At 32.6% G+C, this 17,322-nt stretch overlaps 2 protein-coding genes across 3 annotated transcripts; one reads left to right on the top strand and one right to left on the bottom strand.

Moving 5' to 3' along the window:
- Positions 1 to 3,255: 3,255 nt before the first annotated feature.
- LOC126750479 (mucolipin-3-like) lies at positions 3,256 to 17,268 on the bottom strand. Its single transcript, XM_050460112.1, has 7 exons — positions 17,054 to 17,268; positions 16,811 to 16,990; positions 11,372 to 11,568; positions 10,669 to 11,316; positions 10,156 to 10,331; positions 9,797 to 10,101; positions 3,256 to 4,312 (listed from the first exon to the last, which is right to left on the bottom strand). The coding sequence occupies exons 1-7, from the start codon at positions 17,125 to 17,127 to the stop codon at positions 4,093 to 4,095; spliced, it is 1,800 nt and encodes a 599-aa protein (XP_050316069.1). The 5' UTR covers positions 17,128 to 17,268; the 3' UTR covers positions 3,256 to 4,092.
- Positions 6,281 to 8,490, top strand: LOC126750480 (uncharacterized). Of its 2 annotated transcripts, XM_050460114.1 has the most exons (3): positions 6,281 to 6,876; positions 7,003 to 7,209; positions 7,262 to 8,490. In XM_050460114.1, exon 3 carries the CDS (start codon positions 7,493 to 7,495, stop codon positions 8,303 to 8,305), a length of 813 nt encoding a protein of 270 aa, XP_050316071.1. In that variant the 5' UTR covers positions 6,281 to 6,876; positions 7,003 to 7,209; positions 7,262 to 7,492; the 3' UTR covers positions 8,306 to 8,490. The 2 variants fall into 2 exon arrangements, with proteins under 2 accessions (XP_050316071.1, XP_050316070.1); XM_050460113.1 differs by lacking the exon at positions 6,281 to 6,876 and having other exon boundaries at positions 6,962 to 7,209.
- Positions 17,269 to 17,322: the final 54 nt, after the last annotated feature.

The raw sequence follows: 17,322 nt of genomic DNA on the forward strand, positions 1-17,322 counted from the left end.
GCGCGACCTAACATTAGTTGAAATCTATACACGTTCGGCGGTTGAAAAATTTCGAATATGATTTTTGCGTAATGTGTAAGAACGAGACGGAGTAGAGCGAGAACAAACTTGGCTCCATCCTGGGCGGCGATCGCGTCGTCGTTGCGCTTATCAGTCCGGTTAAAGTTTGGTTGCAATTCCTCGCATACCTATGTACGTGTTAACCGATCATGTTTACAATTTATTTCAACCTTTGGTACGAAGACGGATACAGTAATAAAATAAAAATGGTTTTCACTGTTGATCAAAAGATTAATATCATTAAATGGTATTGTCATGCGGATAGTGCAGAAGAAGTTGTCGGCCGTTTTATATTTGCATATCCTGATCAGCAAGTCCCTACTGCTAAAACAATTTATAATATCTGGCATAAGTTTGAGCAGTCGGGATGTGTAAATCGGTGTGCAAAATGTTCTAGTGGCAATCAGGAACCTCGTCGAACACCTGATGCTAGGATTGAAAAGGAGGTCAAGGTGTGTGCTTTTGTGGAAGTAAGTAAACCTTGTGCTAGCTCCCAAATTTCTGAAGAACTTGATATTCCAAGTCGTACAGTGCGTTATATTTTGAAAAGAAATAAGTACAAAGCCTATAAAATTAAAAACACTCAAGAAATTTTTCCAGAAGATCAAATAAAACGCTTGGAGTTTTGTGAAACCTTAAGAGAAAAAATTGATCAAAATGACTTCACAAATAATATTTTATTTACAAACGAGTCATCTTTTTCTCTTCTAGGTCGACATAATTCTTCAGTCGTGAGATATTGGTCTCGGGAAAATCTACATTTGAGTGTACCATTACGAACTCAATACCCGCAAAAGGTAAATGTTTGGGCTGGTATTTTAGCCAATCACATTGTAGGGCCTTTTTTTATTGATGGTACCTTAAACTTTAAGAGATATTTACTTTTAGTGTAACAAAATATACCCGCTGTACGAAACTTGGATGTTAATTTTGAGGAAATTTGGTTTCAACAAGACGGATGTCCCGCTCACAACGCTAGACAAGTGCAGGACTATTTAACAAACACTTTTCCTGAACGGCTTATTTCCACAAGAGATACCATACCATGGCCTCCGCGATCTCCAGATCTAACGCCTTGCGACTACTTCTTATGGGGCTATTTGACGGAAATTCTTTACCAACACCGACATGAAAGAGCCGTTAATTTGGACGAATTGCGATTTAGAATTATTAATATTTCTAGGTCCATTACACCTGAAATGTTAGCCAATGTACGTAGAGAACTTTACGACAGGTTGGAATACTGTGAAGCCCAACAAGGAGGTGTATTTGAACACCTTAGATTAAATAATCCATTTAATTAGAATAATTATTATTTTGTTTAAGAGTTATTTTTCATTTTATTTAAGAATATTGTATTTCATTTTCACCAAAGGTTTTTAAGATTTGAGCATATTAAAATTGTTTTTTGACTTGCGATTATGAGCACGTTAAAAAACAACATAAATTTTTATCTTTCGTGTTCACGTAAAATTCCAATACTTGATTCGAGGCTAACCTACTCATCTCCAAGCCCTTGCTAAAGATCACTGCGAGCAAGCCGAAATTAAATTCACATTGCGAGCGGTACGGAGAATCGGTGGGAGGTTACGATGCAGTCGTTCTCTGTCTACTCTCTATCTATTAGGTCTAATACATTAAAACTCAATCCGTAAGATTCAACTCGCCAAACGTGTATACTTTGCTATAAGTAACGAACGAAAACACGATCTGTATACACAGGAGCTGAAGTTTAACTAAATATTAAAAAAAAGTTTTGACTTCCCCCCACCACTTTATTTTAAGAAATATAGAAAAAATTTTATAACAAAAGACAAAGGTAATTAGGAAAGCGTTAAAATGCATATATTATAAATACCACTTATTTTGAAAAAAATCGTAGAAATAACTAGTTTTCTATTTAGCGGCTGTGCCACAATCTCGAAAATAATTTCCAGCACTTTTTTTTAAGCACTTTTGTAAAAAAATTTTTTTACCGGAACGCTCTATTTCAATTAGCCGCTGAGATATAGCCGGTGAACATTCTTATTTGCCCACCCGGTACATTGTATAATAAATAGGTATGCTTCCTATTTCTAAAAATGTGTGGACATATACGAGAGATTGTTATCCTCGAGATGGAACCATATTTCAAAGTTTGTTTGTCTAGTAGTAGTATTAGATATAGGAATTTCAAGTGTAATATATTCAAAATGTGGACAATAGTTATTTTATTATATTTGACGGAGAATCAATATTAATTTTTATTCTTATTGTAAAGAAAGCGGATGTCATGATATGCGCATCTCAGTTCAGGTACCGCGACTATAGTAGAAATTAGATATTCTACTGGCTGTAAATATTTTATAAGCCTAGAGAATAAAGACAGTTGAATTTAGACATGCATCGGTGTATCATTCGTTAAATAAAAACCATAACAGTTTTCCTCCAATAGAGATAACTTTAACCGCTTGCTGAGAACAGTTGTAGTTCCCGTTTCATCAACATTTCATATGCACTCAGAAAGAAACATGTGTTAACAGAGTAAAAAACTTTTCTACTATAGCTCGTCCCATTGAAGTAGTTTCTGAAGTCCTTAATTGAAGATTTGGATGCCGCACATAAACGAATAAACCCAACATTTACTAGCCAGCTTTTTTTTCCTGCATTAAAATTATGGTTTATGCGATTCTTTACTGCTAATTCCTAAGCAAAAATTAATCCGAATAGTCTAGTTTCCATTTATAAGATATGCGAAACTAGCTCATCCTCTTGGACTGCGCTAAATACAGACAGACATAACATTATTTTTATTTAAAATAAGAAAACTCAAATAAATGAACGGTATTTCCTATCTCTCTTAATAGCTTCTTCAAAAGAGTTACCATTTCTTAAGAGGATTGAGGAACGTTAAAACTTTGAGAGGCTTTTATGTATGCTATCCTATGTTTTGCGAGGTCTTACTCCTCCGGCACACATTACAGTGCTATAGATACTAATTTTAACATTAGATAGATAGCAGCAGATAAAAGTATTAATAAGGTTCCTGGATTTGTCCACCACTACCCTATTCTTGATTTTAAGGCATCCATTAAAATCAAGAAGCAATCCAACCATCGTTTTACCGCAGATCCGTTAAGACGGAAATACAAAATTATTTTCACTTAATTCTTGTAAAATTAATTTTGCATTTCTTTGAAACTAAGCACCTTATACTTGAATGTTCATAAATATATTAAGTATTTATTCATTTCACATGTTCTTGATAATTGTTACTGTGAAACCTTTAACTGGTTCTATCGGTTTTCTATAATGTATAAACTCCTTTATTATAGAATTACATGGCTTCATCAAATTCAATTAATCATTAAAATATTTCACTGTCATTCTAAAGTACACCAAAAATTCCGCTATGCTTAAGTTTTAAAATATTTTATGAGATTTAACATTCTTTCTTGAAACCTTTAATTTTTCCTAAAATAAAAAATTGTTTCTGATTCTGTTACTGCGACAGACCACATCCTACTGGAATCACTTTAACTTTTATCAAGGTTTACTTGTTGATGAACAATTTTAATAAATCCCAAATTAACAATAAGGTAAGAAAATTGGTTTAATATAATTTATTCTTACAGTTTAGTAGTATGTATATACAAAACAAATTTAACAATAAATTCATGGCGCAGTATTGTAGTCCTTAGAAAAAAGAATAAAATGTTCAACATAATATTTCTAATCAAACAAAAATATATACATTATTGTAACAAGATATGAAAATTAAGTTTAATAAAATAGGTATTTACTTATTACATCGTTTGGCAAGTCGAGACATCATCACGGATTCCAAACTGATTAATTTATTTTTTTTTAATAATAAATTGATGAGTATTTTACAATCGACTCTAAGATACTATTTAATTCATTACATGTTTAATTAATTATAAAATTGGTAACTGAAGTTTTCAACTCTAAGTATAAAGCAATTTTTTGTACTATATAAAATCATGAACGATTTAAAGCTTCCTACGATTTTTTTCGTTTTTTTTCCTTTTTCTAAATAGAGTTATTACTACTCAGTACATTAGAGTTCTGCATCGAGTTAGACCTGCTCAAGGACGAATAATTCTTTTGCAACTTTGGGTAGCAGCAGCAGAGATCTTTAATTAATCCACCGAGGCTCTCGCTCGATCCGGTCCTGAAAATGCCGCTACACATTTCGTCACACGTAATGCTTCCTATAAAGTTTTCTAAGTCTGTTTTTGGAAACCCTTCACTAAAAAAAAATAAAAAAAAGTTTATTGCGATGCAGACTTCTCCTGTAGCAAAATATGTTCACATAAGCATTTTATTATTAAAGAGGTTTCATTAATGTATCTATTAAGTCATAAAAGACTGACACCTTTTGTTGACCTTGTATATCTTTTCTTATTTTACGAAAAATAGTGAGACATTCAATTTATATGTATAGGAAACGACGACATCAGGAATATAATATTAACTAATAAACTTTAGCGTCCTTATATTGTTAAATGGAAAAAACGTATCACAGATTTAGAACCTTAAATAAAACTGATTTCATCCCAGATGAAATGCCGACGTTTCGACCTTAGTTAGAGAATAGTCCTATTTGTCAATGTAATTTTTTTTCTTTGTAATTTTTATTGACCTATAAAACTGTACATTTTGACAAATAAACCATTTTTGATTTGATTTTGATTTGATTTGATTTGATTTAGGGCTAGAAATTACACGTTACCCTTTCACAATTTATAGCTTACAATTCTAATACCACTAGGTAGTGAAAAAGAGAAATTGTGAAAATGTAAGGTGAAAAGCAAATGTAATAGAACATGTAGATATAATAATGTCGAAGAAATTGTGAAGATGGCCTAAATATAGGCCAAAAAGTCGACTTTTCTTCTAGAATAAAATCAAATTTTATTTGTGGTTCTAAACCTATTAGAATTATTCTCCACATAATATATTACAGTTTACAATTTCATATTACAATTTCATTCTACAGCTTTCAATTTCACACCGCTTGGTTGTGAAAAAGACAAAATTGTGAGAATGTGATGAGTTCTCCAGCTCTGAAGATGGCCTAATGAAAAGGCCAAAAAGTCGGCATTTCTTTTAGAATAAAATCAGTTTTATTAAAGGTCCCAAACCTACTAGAATTTTTCTTCATAGAATATTAATATAATTTAAAAAAATGCTACTAAATTAAAAACTACTTACAAAACAAATTAAATAAAGTTTTTAATACATCCTAAAACGTTTTGAATAATATATGTGGAGTAAACATCCCCTATAGAATTAGATAAATTTAGCTTCATTTAAGTATACCTCAGGTTCCCTTATTCCTCAATAGCAATGAAAACAAACTCCAAGTCACAGGTCTCAAATTTATTAAATTAGTCAGAGGATTACACGTGTTTCGCCCATACTAGGCATCATCAGATCCACTTGTGTATTCACTAATAAAAAAGAACAAAAAGGAAGCAGAGAACAATACTACATGATACAAATCATGGGTAGAAATGAAGTTCAAATTGGTAAAATTGGACGGAGACCAGTTACATATTAAAATTATATAAGGACTATTTCTTGGAATTTCCTAATTCTTATTTGCACTTTGTTTACCGTAGTAAACTATATGCTTTACGGTTTTGTGATAACATAAAAATCTAACAGGGTAAGATCTGTACTTCGAGCTGGCCAAAAGATCTCTTTTCTCCTACCCACACCATTGTAATGATTTTTCTTATATTAGCCCTGTATGGTTCCAGAGCTCTAACTTGTTGACACATTATTCAAATATATTACCAAATCCGTACTTTATTTTCTATTAACTGTTGTATTTCATTAACTTATGCATCAACATAAATATAAATTTGACATATATATAGCAAAGTAAATGGCTTATCCCTAAATACCTTAAAATTATTAAACCCTTTATCAAAATATATATATGTCATTCGCAATAGACGAAATCGCCCACTGCCCGATTTTTTTGCACACAACACGTTGTAGGTATAGTAATTTACCCACGATGCAACCAGATATATTTTTTCGAGCACTGAGTAAAGATAATTGACCAGAACGTGTTGCGGATACATTTCATCACCCACAACGCGAATGAAGCTTTAGCGCTCTTTTATTTCGCGTTGTAAAGCATTCATTTTGCCTACGTCGGCGCGTTCTGGGTATTAAGATTTATTCAGAATGTGTTGAAGGTGAATTGCCGGTTGTCGGAGACAGTCTGTGACACGTACAGTTAGATGACGGGTGCAAGTATTGTATTTTTATGTCTTGTGATTCATTGTGTGTGTCTTTAAGAATATTCCAAGATGAAAACTGAGTTTGAACAAAGATTATGGGAATTAATGTCAAAGAAAAAAGACGTTGTTATTATCAGACGAACTTTACTTTGACGACGAAATTGTAAATGAGACAAAAGTAGCACTTCAAAGGAGACGGGATGGGCTAGAATTATCATCCAAACAATATCGTAGACTAAAACGATATGATCTATTAACAGTTGGCGAAAAAGATAAACTAGTTAACAAGGAACATTTAGGAAACCAATCAGGTTTAATTTTTTATTGTGCAGCAAGTGAAATATATGATATATTACACACCGCTCATTTACAAATAGGACAAAAAAGAGAAAAGGCAATGGAAAATGAAATAAAAAAGAAATACTGCAATGTTACTAGAGAGGTAATTCATATATATTTAGACTTTTGTCAATCGTGTGCTCTAAAGAAAAAGGCAAAAAGTAAAGGATTAGTTGTGAAACCTATGATTATGAGTGAAATGAATTCACGTTGCCAGGTAATGTTAATTAACATTTGTCATTGTTATTTCCATGGTTATGTGTTCTGTTACGTTATATTGTATTTACCTTGATGACATTGTGATTTGCTATAATCATGCATATAACTTAATGTTTTTCTTTAGGTTGACCTTATCAATGTGCAAAGTGAGCCTGATGGAGAATATAAACGTATTCTCAATTATCAAGATCACCTAACTAAATTTGTGATACTACGACCACTTAAAACAAAGACAGCAAATGAAGTGGCAGATGTTATTCTCGATATATTCTGTTTGTTTGGAGCCCCAAATATTTTGCATAGTGACAATGGAAGAGAATTCAGCAACAAGGTAAATTTGATTGCATTGTACAAAAGCTTTTCATTATTTGAGTAAATTTTAGGTCATTGAACAATTAGCAGCAAGTTGGTCAGCTATAAAAATCGTTCACGGTAAACCACGACACTCCCAGAGTCAGGGCTCCATTGAAAGAGCAAATCAAGATGTTTGCGATAGCCTTGTAGCCTGGATGTCAGATAATAACTGTCAAAATTGGGCAAAAGGTCTTCAGATTATTCAGAGTACAAAAAACCGCAGTTTCCACACAGGTATAAAGTGAACACCTTATGAAGCCATGTTTGGAACTCCACAGAGAAATGGACTTTTGGATTCATGCTTGGACTCCTGTGTAGCAAATGAAATTAAGACTGAAGAACAACTTGAAGAGCATCTGAAATTAATAAAAGAATCTTTAGAAAAAGAACAAGAAAACGACACCGAATTTAATATCGAAAAGGAACGAGAAAACGAAACGCAATTTCATATGGAAACCGAATTAGATATAGAAGTCGAAAATAATACGAACGAGGGAAGGTTGGTGAATGGAAATGTCGATATGATGAATTGTTTTGTTTGTGATAATATGTACGTCCCACGCAATAAGTGCATTGAATGTAATGAGTCATTGCTTATGGCCTGTGCCACTGATTGGGATTTACCATTATGCAAACTTTATGGTAATAAAAAGGCAACTGATACGGAGAGAAGAGGTTGCAAACGGGGGCTTGAACAACAAGCTGATAAAATGCTTAACCAATCGCAAAGCAAATTTCCACCTGTTAATGTAGGTGACAACGTTTTGATAAACGTACCAGAGGTAGATCGCGGGCGTTTAGCTCCTCGAAACGTATTATCAGTCATTATGGAAAAAACCGATCAAGGACTGTACGTTCTGGGTACCAAAAATGGAAAATTGACACGATTATACAGCAGAAATGAGTTTCAATTATCTCCTTCATTATTTTTATCTTTATCTGAGGTCGCTGTAGATTCTTCTGTCAATGTGCGCCAGGAAGCCATGTTGTCTTCGGGGTCTAAACAAGGTCCAAACATTTTATTAAATGTAACTGTTTCAAAGGTTGTCAAACTAAAGCATGTGCATGTGTAAACTTAACTATAAAATGTAATTCCAAATGCCACAAGAGTAATTCTTGTAAGAACATATAGTGTTTTTCAAATAATTGTTATTTTCCTATTTCTACATTTTGTTTAGTATTTTGTTTTCAATATAATATCTATCATATACTATAACTCTGTGATAGGTGTGTACCTTTTAATAAACGTTTTATATTGTTCATTGTTTTACTTGAAACGTATTCTGGTTGTAGCGCAATAGACAGAACGCGTCGTGGGCAAAAGAAATGCTCCACAAAGCAAAACCACGGCGGACGAAACCATCATTCGCATTGTGGGTGACGTAATTTACCCAAAACGCGTTCTAGATAATTAGGTCTACTCAGTGCTCGAAAAAAAGTCCCTGATCGCATCTTGGATAAATTTTTATACCCGTAACGCATTGTGTGCAAAAAAATCGGGCAGTGGGCGATTTCGGCCATTGCGAATAATATATACATCAAAAAGTAGACATATTTTGAAGTGAAGTTTCATTATAAATTGAAAATAGCTTAATTATTACTAAAGTTGAGGTTGACCGCCTTTCTGAACGACACAACCGATGGTTTAGATTTTCGTTATAGAATATTAATATCGAACAAATCACATATCGTAATTTTTTTCCTAACCACATAAAAAAAATATCAGCCGCAATTGATGTTAGTGTATAATATTAGCAGCTAACCCAACTCAACCTAAATCTGCCGTATTTTAATTTTGTAAATACTAATCAGGTCCGTATTAAAGAAAAAAGCTTGAAAACTGCTATTTTTATACCGAAACGTCGAGACAGACTTTAAGTTATACATTGTTCAAAAGGAAAATAAAAATTCTTTTTAAATATAAAATAAAAAATCCAGGTCCGTATTTAAAAAAAGTTGATGATGATATCTAAAAAACGAAACGTCGCATAAAAAATCTAAATACACTTTTTTAATCAGAATAAAATGCCGCAACTTTTTTCTAATTTGACCGCCCTCGTATTTTTTATAGTATAGGAGATAGCAATACTGTCCCTATGAAAAAGGACACCCTGTACATTTTTAAATTCAAGAGAAGTATAAAAAAATGGAAATGCAATATTAATAAATTTTATTAAAAAAGTAATAACAAATTACTAAAAACAGTCAAAAAAATATTTCGTCATCATTTTTGCGTTCGTTAGAGCCTAGGGTAAATATAGTATGATTTCGACTAATATATTTGCATTAAAAATTACAAAAAAGTACAATGTTCTGTCACATCCTATATACGTTTAAAACATCTGGTTCTTGTAGGTCCTTAGATAGTAGTCTTCTTAAAAGTTATCGTTAAAAATTTAATTTAGTTTATCAGCGTATTAATATGACTACAATTAGTAATAAATATGTTAACAACCAAAAAACCATTGTAGTTTTATTGTTGTTAAGTGCTCTGTAGATTTTGAGAAAAGGTATAGCCTCTAATAAAATTCCCACCGTGTATAATAAAATCAAAGGTGACTTACCTGTAGTATAATTTAATCGTCTCATAAGTGTCGGTAATCACAGAAATGAACAGATTCAAGATGACATATATGTACAAGCTAATAAAAGAGTACAAGTATGCCCTAGCAAACCACCAAAGCAAGCTGGATTTGTTTGACATAATTGAAAATGTGGCAAACATGTCGTCTCCGTTAATAAGCGAAAATAGACACTCGGAAGTGGTCGATAATGTGCGGAATTTTAGATGATACGGGCCTAAAATAAGCCATCCGCAAAATGTGAATCCTGCGTAGATCAATATGGCGCAAAGCAAAAACCTTAACACCTAAAAAAATATTTGTAAATCACCAAAAAAAATTGGATGTTCACAAATACATACTTGTGGTGCGGCCTTTTCCAATGTCAAAATAACAATATTATAAGTCTTAAAGAATCCTAAGTATCTCAAAATGCCAAACCATACCAGCATGTTACCGATACCCAGGAACAAACTGCAAACGCTCCAGTGGTCTGTTGTAAAGCCCTGCCTTTCGATCTCTTCTTTGAAACAAGAACCTATAAATGCATTAGTAAGTAAAATCAATATTATGACGAATTCATAGTTATTTGCAAAAAAGTTATTTGGGTATTGCGTCACTATTTAAATCGCAAATGTTTACATACTAGAAAAAAGATTCTACTATTTACGAGAGTTTTGAACTGAAACTGATAAAAGTAAATAAATCAGCAGTATCAATCATTCAATCTTATGTTTTTTTTTTAAATTTTACCAACCCTATTATCTTCTTCTTTTCAATAATGAACATATAAGTATTTTGTAAATTTCATAATTATTTAGATAGTGTACACAATATACAATAAAACGAAGATGATACACGAATTTAAAACTTACCTAAAATAATTAAGACATCATTAACAATAATCATGCAATACCATAAATTTAAAAATTTATTTCTATCAGCACTGCTTAGGGTCTTATTGAACTGCTGCTCAAAAAACATTATGGTGACCCTCTTAAGTTGCTGTGCTCGCCACACGGTGCGGCAACACAGCACAAGGGATACCAGACATACCCCTATCACCGTGTAGTTAAGTATACTGCGCAGTGTTGTCGAAATTTCATCGTCTGTAATAAATTCCGTATCGCCTTTGCATTTTAGCCTCGACGAATCGGCATCTAAACTGAGCAACATTTGACCATCATGATCCTCATTGTTAAATGTGATCGTTATATCAAATCTGTAACAGTTTGGGGCGCTTATTCTGCTTGCAGCTTTAAAATTGACTGTCTTAATTGAGAACATCAACTCCGCTTTTACTAGAGCATCAAAACTGATGTTAAAAGAGTTGTTTGAGAAGAGTAGTTGCGAGTCAAGTTCAGGTCCCACTTCTGATTGGGATATATTTTCGCATCTCCTCACCACTTCACTGTTAAACACGTACGACTCGTTAAACCCGTATATTTTACCCTCTTTGTACTCTTCAATACATAGCTGCATGTCTGCTGGAGAATTATCCTCATTGGCATATGAATAAGCACCTTAAAAATTACAAATATGAAGAAAATTTTTCCCTAAATAAACTTGGAAACTTACCGACAGCATCTTTTAGGTTTGTATAACCCTTGAAAGCGTAGTTAATGGTAGTGTAAAAGTCTTCTTGTTTGTAGATGGCAAGTGGGCCACTTGCGGGAGGGTAAGCATTTACTTCTTGAGTGGCATCCCATCCTTTAAGGAAAAGGTGGCAAAAGCTTATTTTGTTGTCCCAGTTATAATTTACATGGTCATAACTACTGCAATTTGGGAAAAATATATTTATTATCTTCAAAAAAAAAAAAAACTCAATAGCTATTAGTAGTTACATTAGCTGAGAACTTGACTAGGTGTATTAAAAACTAACGAAGTATCACACCTAGTCAGGTGTATTAATGAATAACAAAGACATTAATAATGATTTTTACAATAGAAAAGAGCATATATCCGGATATGTTTGGGTTTAATTAAAATTTTTCCGCTTATTTTCAATGATATTTACAAAAGAGTGAATAACAGGCGAATTGTGCAGCCAATCAACTAGTCCAGTCTGTCTTAGAGTTAGAGCAGTCTTAAAAACATCCGCACCAAACCCCGGACTTTAAAAATGTGATAAATTCCGAAAACTCTTAAAAAAAATAATTCATCTAGAAGAATATAAAGAAATATAATATATAGTTTGTCTAGCGGCATTCATCCTCTTAATTATTAATTAACAAGAAAACACACATGATAAGAAAACGGAAAAAAACATTAAACTAAAGGGAAAAAATATTATCTAAGAATATGCAAGAGTAGAGACATGAGTATAAGTAAATATAGTAATATTTATGTTTCATGTAACATATTACTCTTTGCAGATTATAATATATCTCTTGCCAGATAGAAAAACACAGGTTATGGTTTGTGTGTAGATTTCTCACCAGGAAATAATCCTGAAATTCCTTCTAATAGTTTAATGTTTTTAGATATGTATCACTTAGTTTCTTTATTTATTGTACTTAACAGATTTACTAAAAAATGAAGAAAGTACAGAGTATAGCAACAAGAAAAATATATTACTACTAAGGTTTTTACAAAGTTTTTATAAAAAATTCTATGAATATCTACACTATCTTGATCATTTATATGAACTTGATAAGTAGATGTTATGAATATCTACTTATATTAAATAGGTGATCCCAACTGATGGTTGTTTTGGACTTCATAAATGCCTGTTTCTATAAATATGTATTGCGCCATTTTATTTTGAATTCTTTCCATTGTAATCTTGTGGCATTCATAAAAATTATTCCAATATGCTTCTAATAAAACACAAGCATAACTGTTTTAAGCAGTGTGTATTTTTAAATTATTTGGTTTTTTACACAATAAATCCATATGTATGTCTTATCATAAACATACATTATACATCTTCTAGGTGAACATTAAATGTTAATTTTAAATCAAATATTAATCCTAGATCTTTCAATTGTGTAAGTATATGTGATAGGGTTTAGTTTTCTAGTAAAAGTGAGGACAGGACGTTTGCGTATAACAAAATATGGCTTATTTATATATTTTTTAAAGACCATCTGACAACATTGTCTATATCCGCCTGTAAGAGTAAGCAATTATTTGTGTTTAATATTATAATATAATTTTATATCCTCCCCATATAACAAAAAAGATGCTAATTTGATAAACTGAGTAATTATATTTATAAATAGCAAAAACAATAGTGGTGCAAAGTTGGATCCTTAAGGTATTCTTGTTTATATCTGTAGAAAGTGGTAACCCTTCATTTTCGCTATGCTGTCATTTATAATGATATGTTTTAAAAATCAAATTACTTTTTACAGTAGACTTTTGTTTTAAGAAACCATGCTGATATAAATCACTACATCTAGATATAAAAACCTAAACTTCTATATTTATGTACTTTGTATGGATTTGTCAATATGTGGTACAAATAATAATTTGCTATTCACAATAATGCCAAGATCTTTTTCCTTCATTATTCTTTTTAACACAGTAGATCCAATGACATAATTAAATAAAATTGGAATGTGTTACCTAAAAAAAGAAATTGAATTACACTTAATAGTAATCTAGATTACTAAGATTACTAATTAGATTACTAACTATTAAGTGTAATTCTTACTTAGATATAACTAAACCATTTAGAATATATCTAAATATTATACCTGTTCCGCTGTGATAGATCTCGTGTCACTAGCAGTAAGAACCAAGGGGGGGAGTATTAATATATATAAGTGATAGAATTAGTTCTAAAAGGATTAAGTTGGCATATGATTCAGTGGAACAATTGTTTATATCATGTAAAGTGGATAACAATAATCTCATTATTGGAGGGGTTTATATTCCTCCTAATTCTGAAATCAGTTTGTATGAAAGCCATTGCCACTCGATAGATATTCTCCGGCAGGAGTATTCTGATTACGATTTTTATGTCTTCGGTGATTTTAATGTACCAGATGCTCGCTGGGGGAGTGACAATCTTGGCGCTGTGGTTGAATGCAGTCCTAACTCTCCAGGTTTAACTCTAGGTCAGTTTTATGCTTATTTGAATTTTTTTCAAAAAATAATAATACCTAATGATAGATTGGTTTATTTGGATCTGATCTTCACTAATAAAAGTAATCTTGTGGTAACAGAAGCAATCGACTACCTTTTTGATAAATACTTGACAAAACCACAAAGCGTACAACTTTCAATTAGATTTGTGTGGTGAATTCAAGCCAAATGTAGAGTATGTAGAATTTTACTATGATTTTAAGCTTGCAGATTATGATGGCATTAATAATTACTTGTCTGGAATTGACTGGACTACAATACTGAACACGACTGATATTAACATAGCTGTCTCTCAATTCTATCACATTTTAAACATGGCAATAGCCCTTTTTGTTCCTCTCAAAAGATATAATCTGATTTTCCCAAGTGGTTCTCGGGTGAACTTAAATATCTAGTTGTCTACTCACAAGAATTACATCAGTACTCGTGATCAATCTGATTATGTCACTTTTTCTAATCTCAGGGCGAGGTGCAAAACTTTAACGAATATTTGCTACCGTCATTATATTTCAAATTTAGCCCAATTACTGTGTACTGACCCTGAAAGCTTTTGGTATCACCTCGACAGTAGGAAGGCAGTAAATAATATTCCAAATTCAATGTATTATGGTGATAATGAATTTTCTGGTTGCGAACAGATAGCGGAGGGTTTTGCCCAGTTTTTTTCAACTGTCTACAATACTAATATAAATAAAAATAACAATTATTGTATGGGTCAACAGGTGGGAGAAAATATGACAATTCCTAATCCCCAACTGTCTTTTGGTTTGATTTTTAATAAAATTTTAAAATTATAGGCCAAAGTTAGTTCAGGTCCTGATGGGATACCAAACTATTTTTTACAAAAATATGTCTGTACTGTTTCTCGCCCTCTATTCTTCCTTTTTCAGAAATCCCTTGGCTCAGCACTCTTTCTGTCATTATGGAAGCATAGTTTTGTGGTACCAATATTTAAATCAGATGATAATGACCAAATAGGCAACTATAGGGGCGTTTGCATCCAGTCGGTCATTCTAAAACTGTTTTGTGACGGAAAACTGGACAGTCTTATCTACGACCAAATTTATTTCTATTGCAAGGAGCTGTTGCTCAATCAGCAGCATGGGTTTAGTTCGGGGAGATCTTCGATCACTAACTTGTTGATCTGTCAGCAGGATCTGTTGGATGCCTTGGAGAGGGGATATCAGATGGATGTGATTTATGCAGACTTCTCTAAGGCTTTTGATAGAGCCAATCACAGAATCATGCAGGAGAAACTTAAGAGTGTTTGGTTTCACCAATCATATAGTTGCCTGGTTCACAAGCTTCTTGTCAGGCCGGAATCAGCAGGTTAGATTGGGTAGTGCTAAATCCAGCAATATCAATGTATGTTCTGGTGTACCTCAGGGTGGACACTGCTCACCATTGCTCTTTAACATTTTCATTAATGATATAGCTACATGTTTTGAAAATAGTGCCTTTTTATTGTTTGCAGATGACCAGAAATTTTATAGAGTAATCCAGACTCCCAAAGACCAAATTTTGTTACAGAATGACCTGAATAGGCTAAATGATTGGTGTGTCAACAATATCTTATTCTTAAACATAAAGAATTGTAATTATATTAGTTTTCACAAAAGAAGTAAAAAAGTTGTAACATCATACAATATAGAGGGAAGCCCTGTTCAGTATTCTGATACAATCAAGGATCTTGGCATTTATTTTGACGATCATTTAAATTTTAATATACACATAAATAATATAGTAGTTAGGTCCTCCAGGGTTCTGGGTTTTGTTCTGCATAACTATAGAGAGCTATCAGTTGAGAGCTGTAAGAGAGTGTACATGTCTTTGGAGGTTTCTTTATTGGAGTATGGCTCAATGATACGGTCCCCCTATTACATGAACAGCTGTCTGGCCCTTGAAAGGATTGAGAATAAGTTTTTGAGATTTTGTCTATTTAAATTAAATTTGGAAATACCGAACGATCATGTTTATGATGATGCAGGGGAAGTGCTGGCTATGACAACATTGAGAGAAAAACGTATTCATGGTGATTTAACCTTTGTATTTAAGCTTCTTAATGGTCTGATTGTATGCCCCAACCTTCTTGGTAGAATTAGCTTCAATGTCCCCTCAAGACTCTTGAGACGAAACCGACTATTTGCTTTGCCTTTTCACAGTACCAACTATGCCACTCACTCCCTTATCGAAAGAACCTTAAATATTATCAACCATGAGGATATTGAAGTTGTGGGCATTGGCTTGTCTAGTTTTAGGAATCAAATTAGAGAGATTGTGTAAACTCTTCTGTTGATTTTTGTTGGTTTGCCTTTAAAAACATATTTGTATTTTAGCTATTTTAAGTTATGGTTAGGTGTAACTATTGAACTTTGTAATATTTTTTTTTGTAATGGGGTTGATCCCGTCTATTAAATAAATAAATAAATAAATAATTATTAGATATTCTAAACGATTTTGACTATTTGCCAAATGGATTTAATAGCTAAAAACCATTTAAAATTATCAACAAATATAAAAAAGAGGCTACAATAAAAGGCTACAATTCTTTATGAATACTGGAATATCATAAGTAAACAAGTTAAAAAGCAAGGGACCCAAATGATATCCCTGAGGAACATCAGATGGCACAGAATGATTTAGACAAAAAAAAATTCAGTTTCATACACTGAAATCTTTCAAGCAAATAACTCTCAAGCAAAAACTGAAATATGCAAACTTCACTCTATCAAACACTTCTAAGAAGTCTGTATATATGGCGTCAACCTGTACACCCTTATCAAATGCACCCAAAAGACAGTACTTAGAAGAAATGAGTTTGGTAACAGTAGCATGACTTGCTTGAAAACCTTGTTCAATAATGTGGCCTTTGCATTGCCAAGCTAGTTCCTTTGTATAATTATTTATTTGCTATAAACTACTTACCTAAATGCAAATAAACACAATTGTAGAGTAACCAAAAAAATCTTCACACATTGAACTGCAAATTTAAAGGGAAACCTTTTCTTTGCATGCCATTTCTCTATTGGGTTCATAAAGAAAAATTGCAGTTTTCTTCGCATCCGCTCCTCGGTAAGCAGGGCTTTCCTTAAGTTGTGACAACATCTGTACCAATAAAAAATGTGCCCACAGTTAAAAACAAAAAAATAGAAACTCAAGTGGTTTCACCTTGCATCACTTCGGCATCCATCACCTTCTCCATCGCAGATATGTTCCACGCTAAGCGGGGGCGTATCGTCCATGGTAAAAATAACACGTAATTTGTAATTAAATTCCACTCAAAACTAAAGAATTACAGAACATAATGAAACTATTATTGTATTTATTGAATTTTTTTCTTTGTTATTATTTAGATTTGGAACAGCTGATTCCCTTGGCAATGACACAATTGACGGGAACTTGAGAGATGTCAAACTCTGCACTGTTGCCAGATTTAT

Source organism: Anthonomus grandis, chromosome 2 (assembly GCF_022605725.1).
Source record: "Anthonomus grandis grandis chromosome 2, icAntGran1.3, whole genome shotgun sequence".
Lineage (NCBI taxonomy): Eukaryota > Metazoa > Arthropoda > Insecta > Coleoptera > Curculionidae > Anthonomus > Anthonomus grandis.

Coding starts and splice junctions, on each gene's coding strand:
- LOC126750480 (XM_050460114.1), top strand. CDS start 7,493: ATGTTTGGAACTCCACAGAGAAATGGACTTTTGGATTCATGCTTGGAC.
- LOC126750479 (XM_050460112.1), bottom strand. CDS start 17,127: ATGGACGATACGCCCCCGCTTAGCGTGGAACATATCTGCGATGGAGAA. Junction 11,569..16,810: donor TTGTGTTTATTTGCATTTAG/GTAAGTAGTTTA, acceptor CCCAAATTGCAG/TAGTTATGACCATGTAAATT. Junction 4,313..9,796: donor ACGATTAAATTATACTACAG/GTAAGTCACCTT, acceptor ATTTTTTTTTAG/TGAAGGGTTTCCAAAAACAG.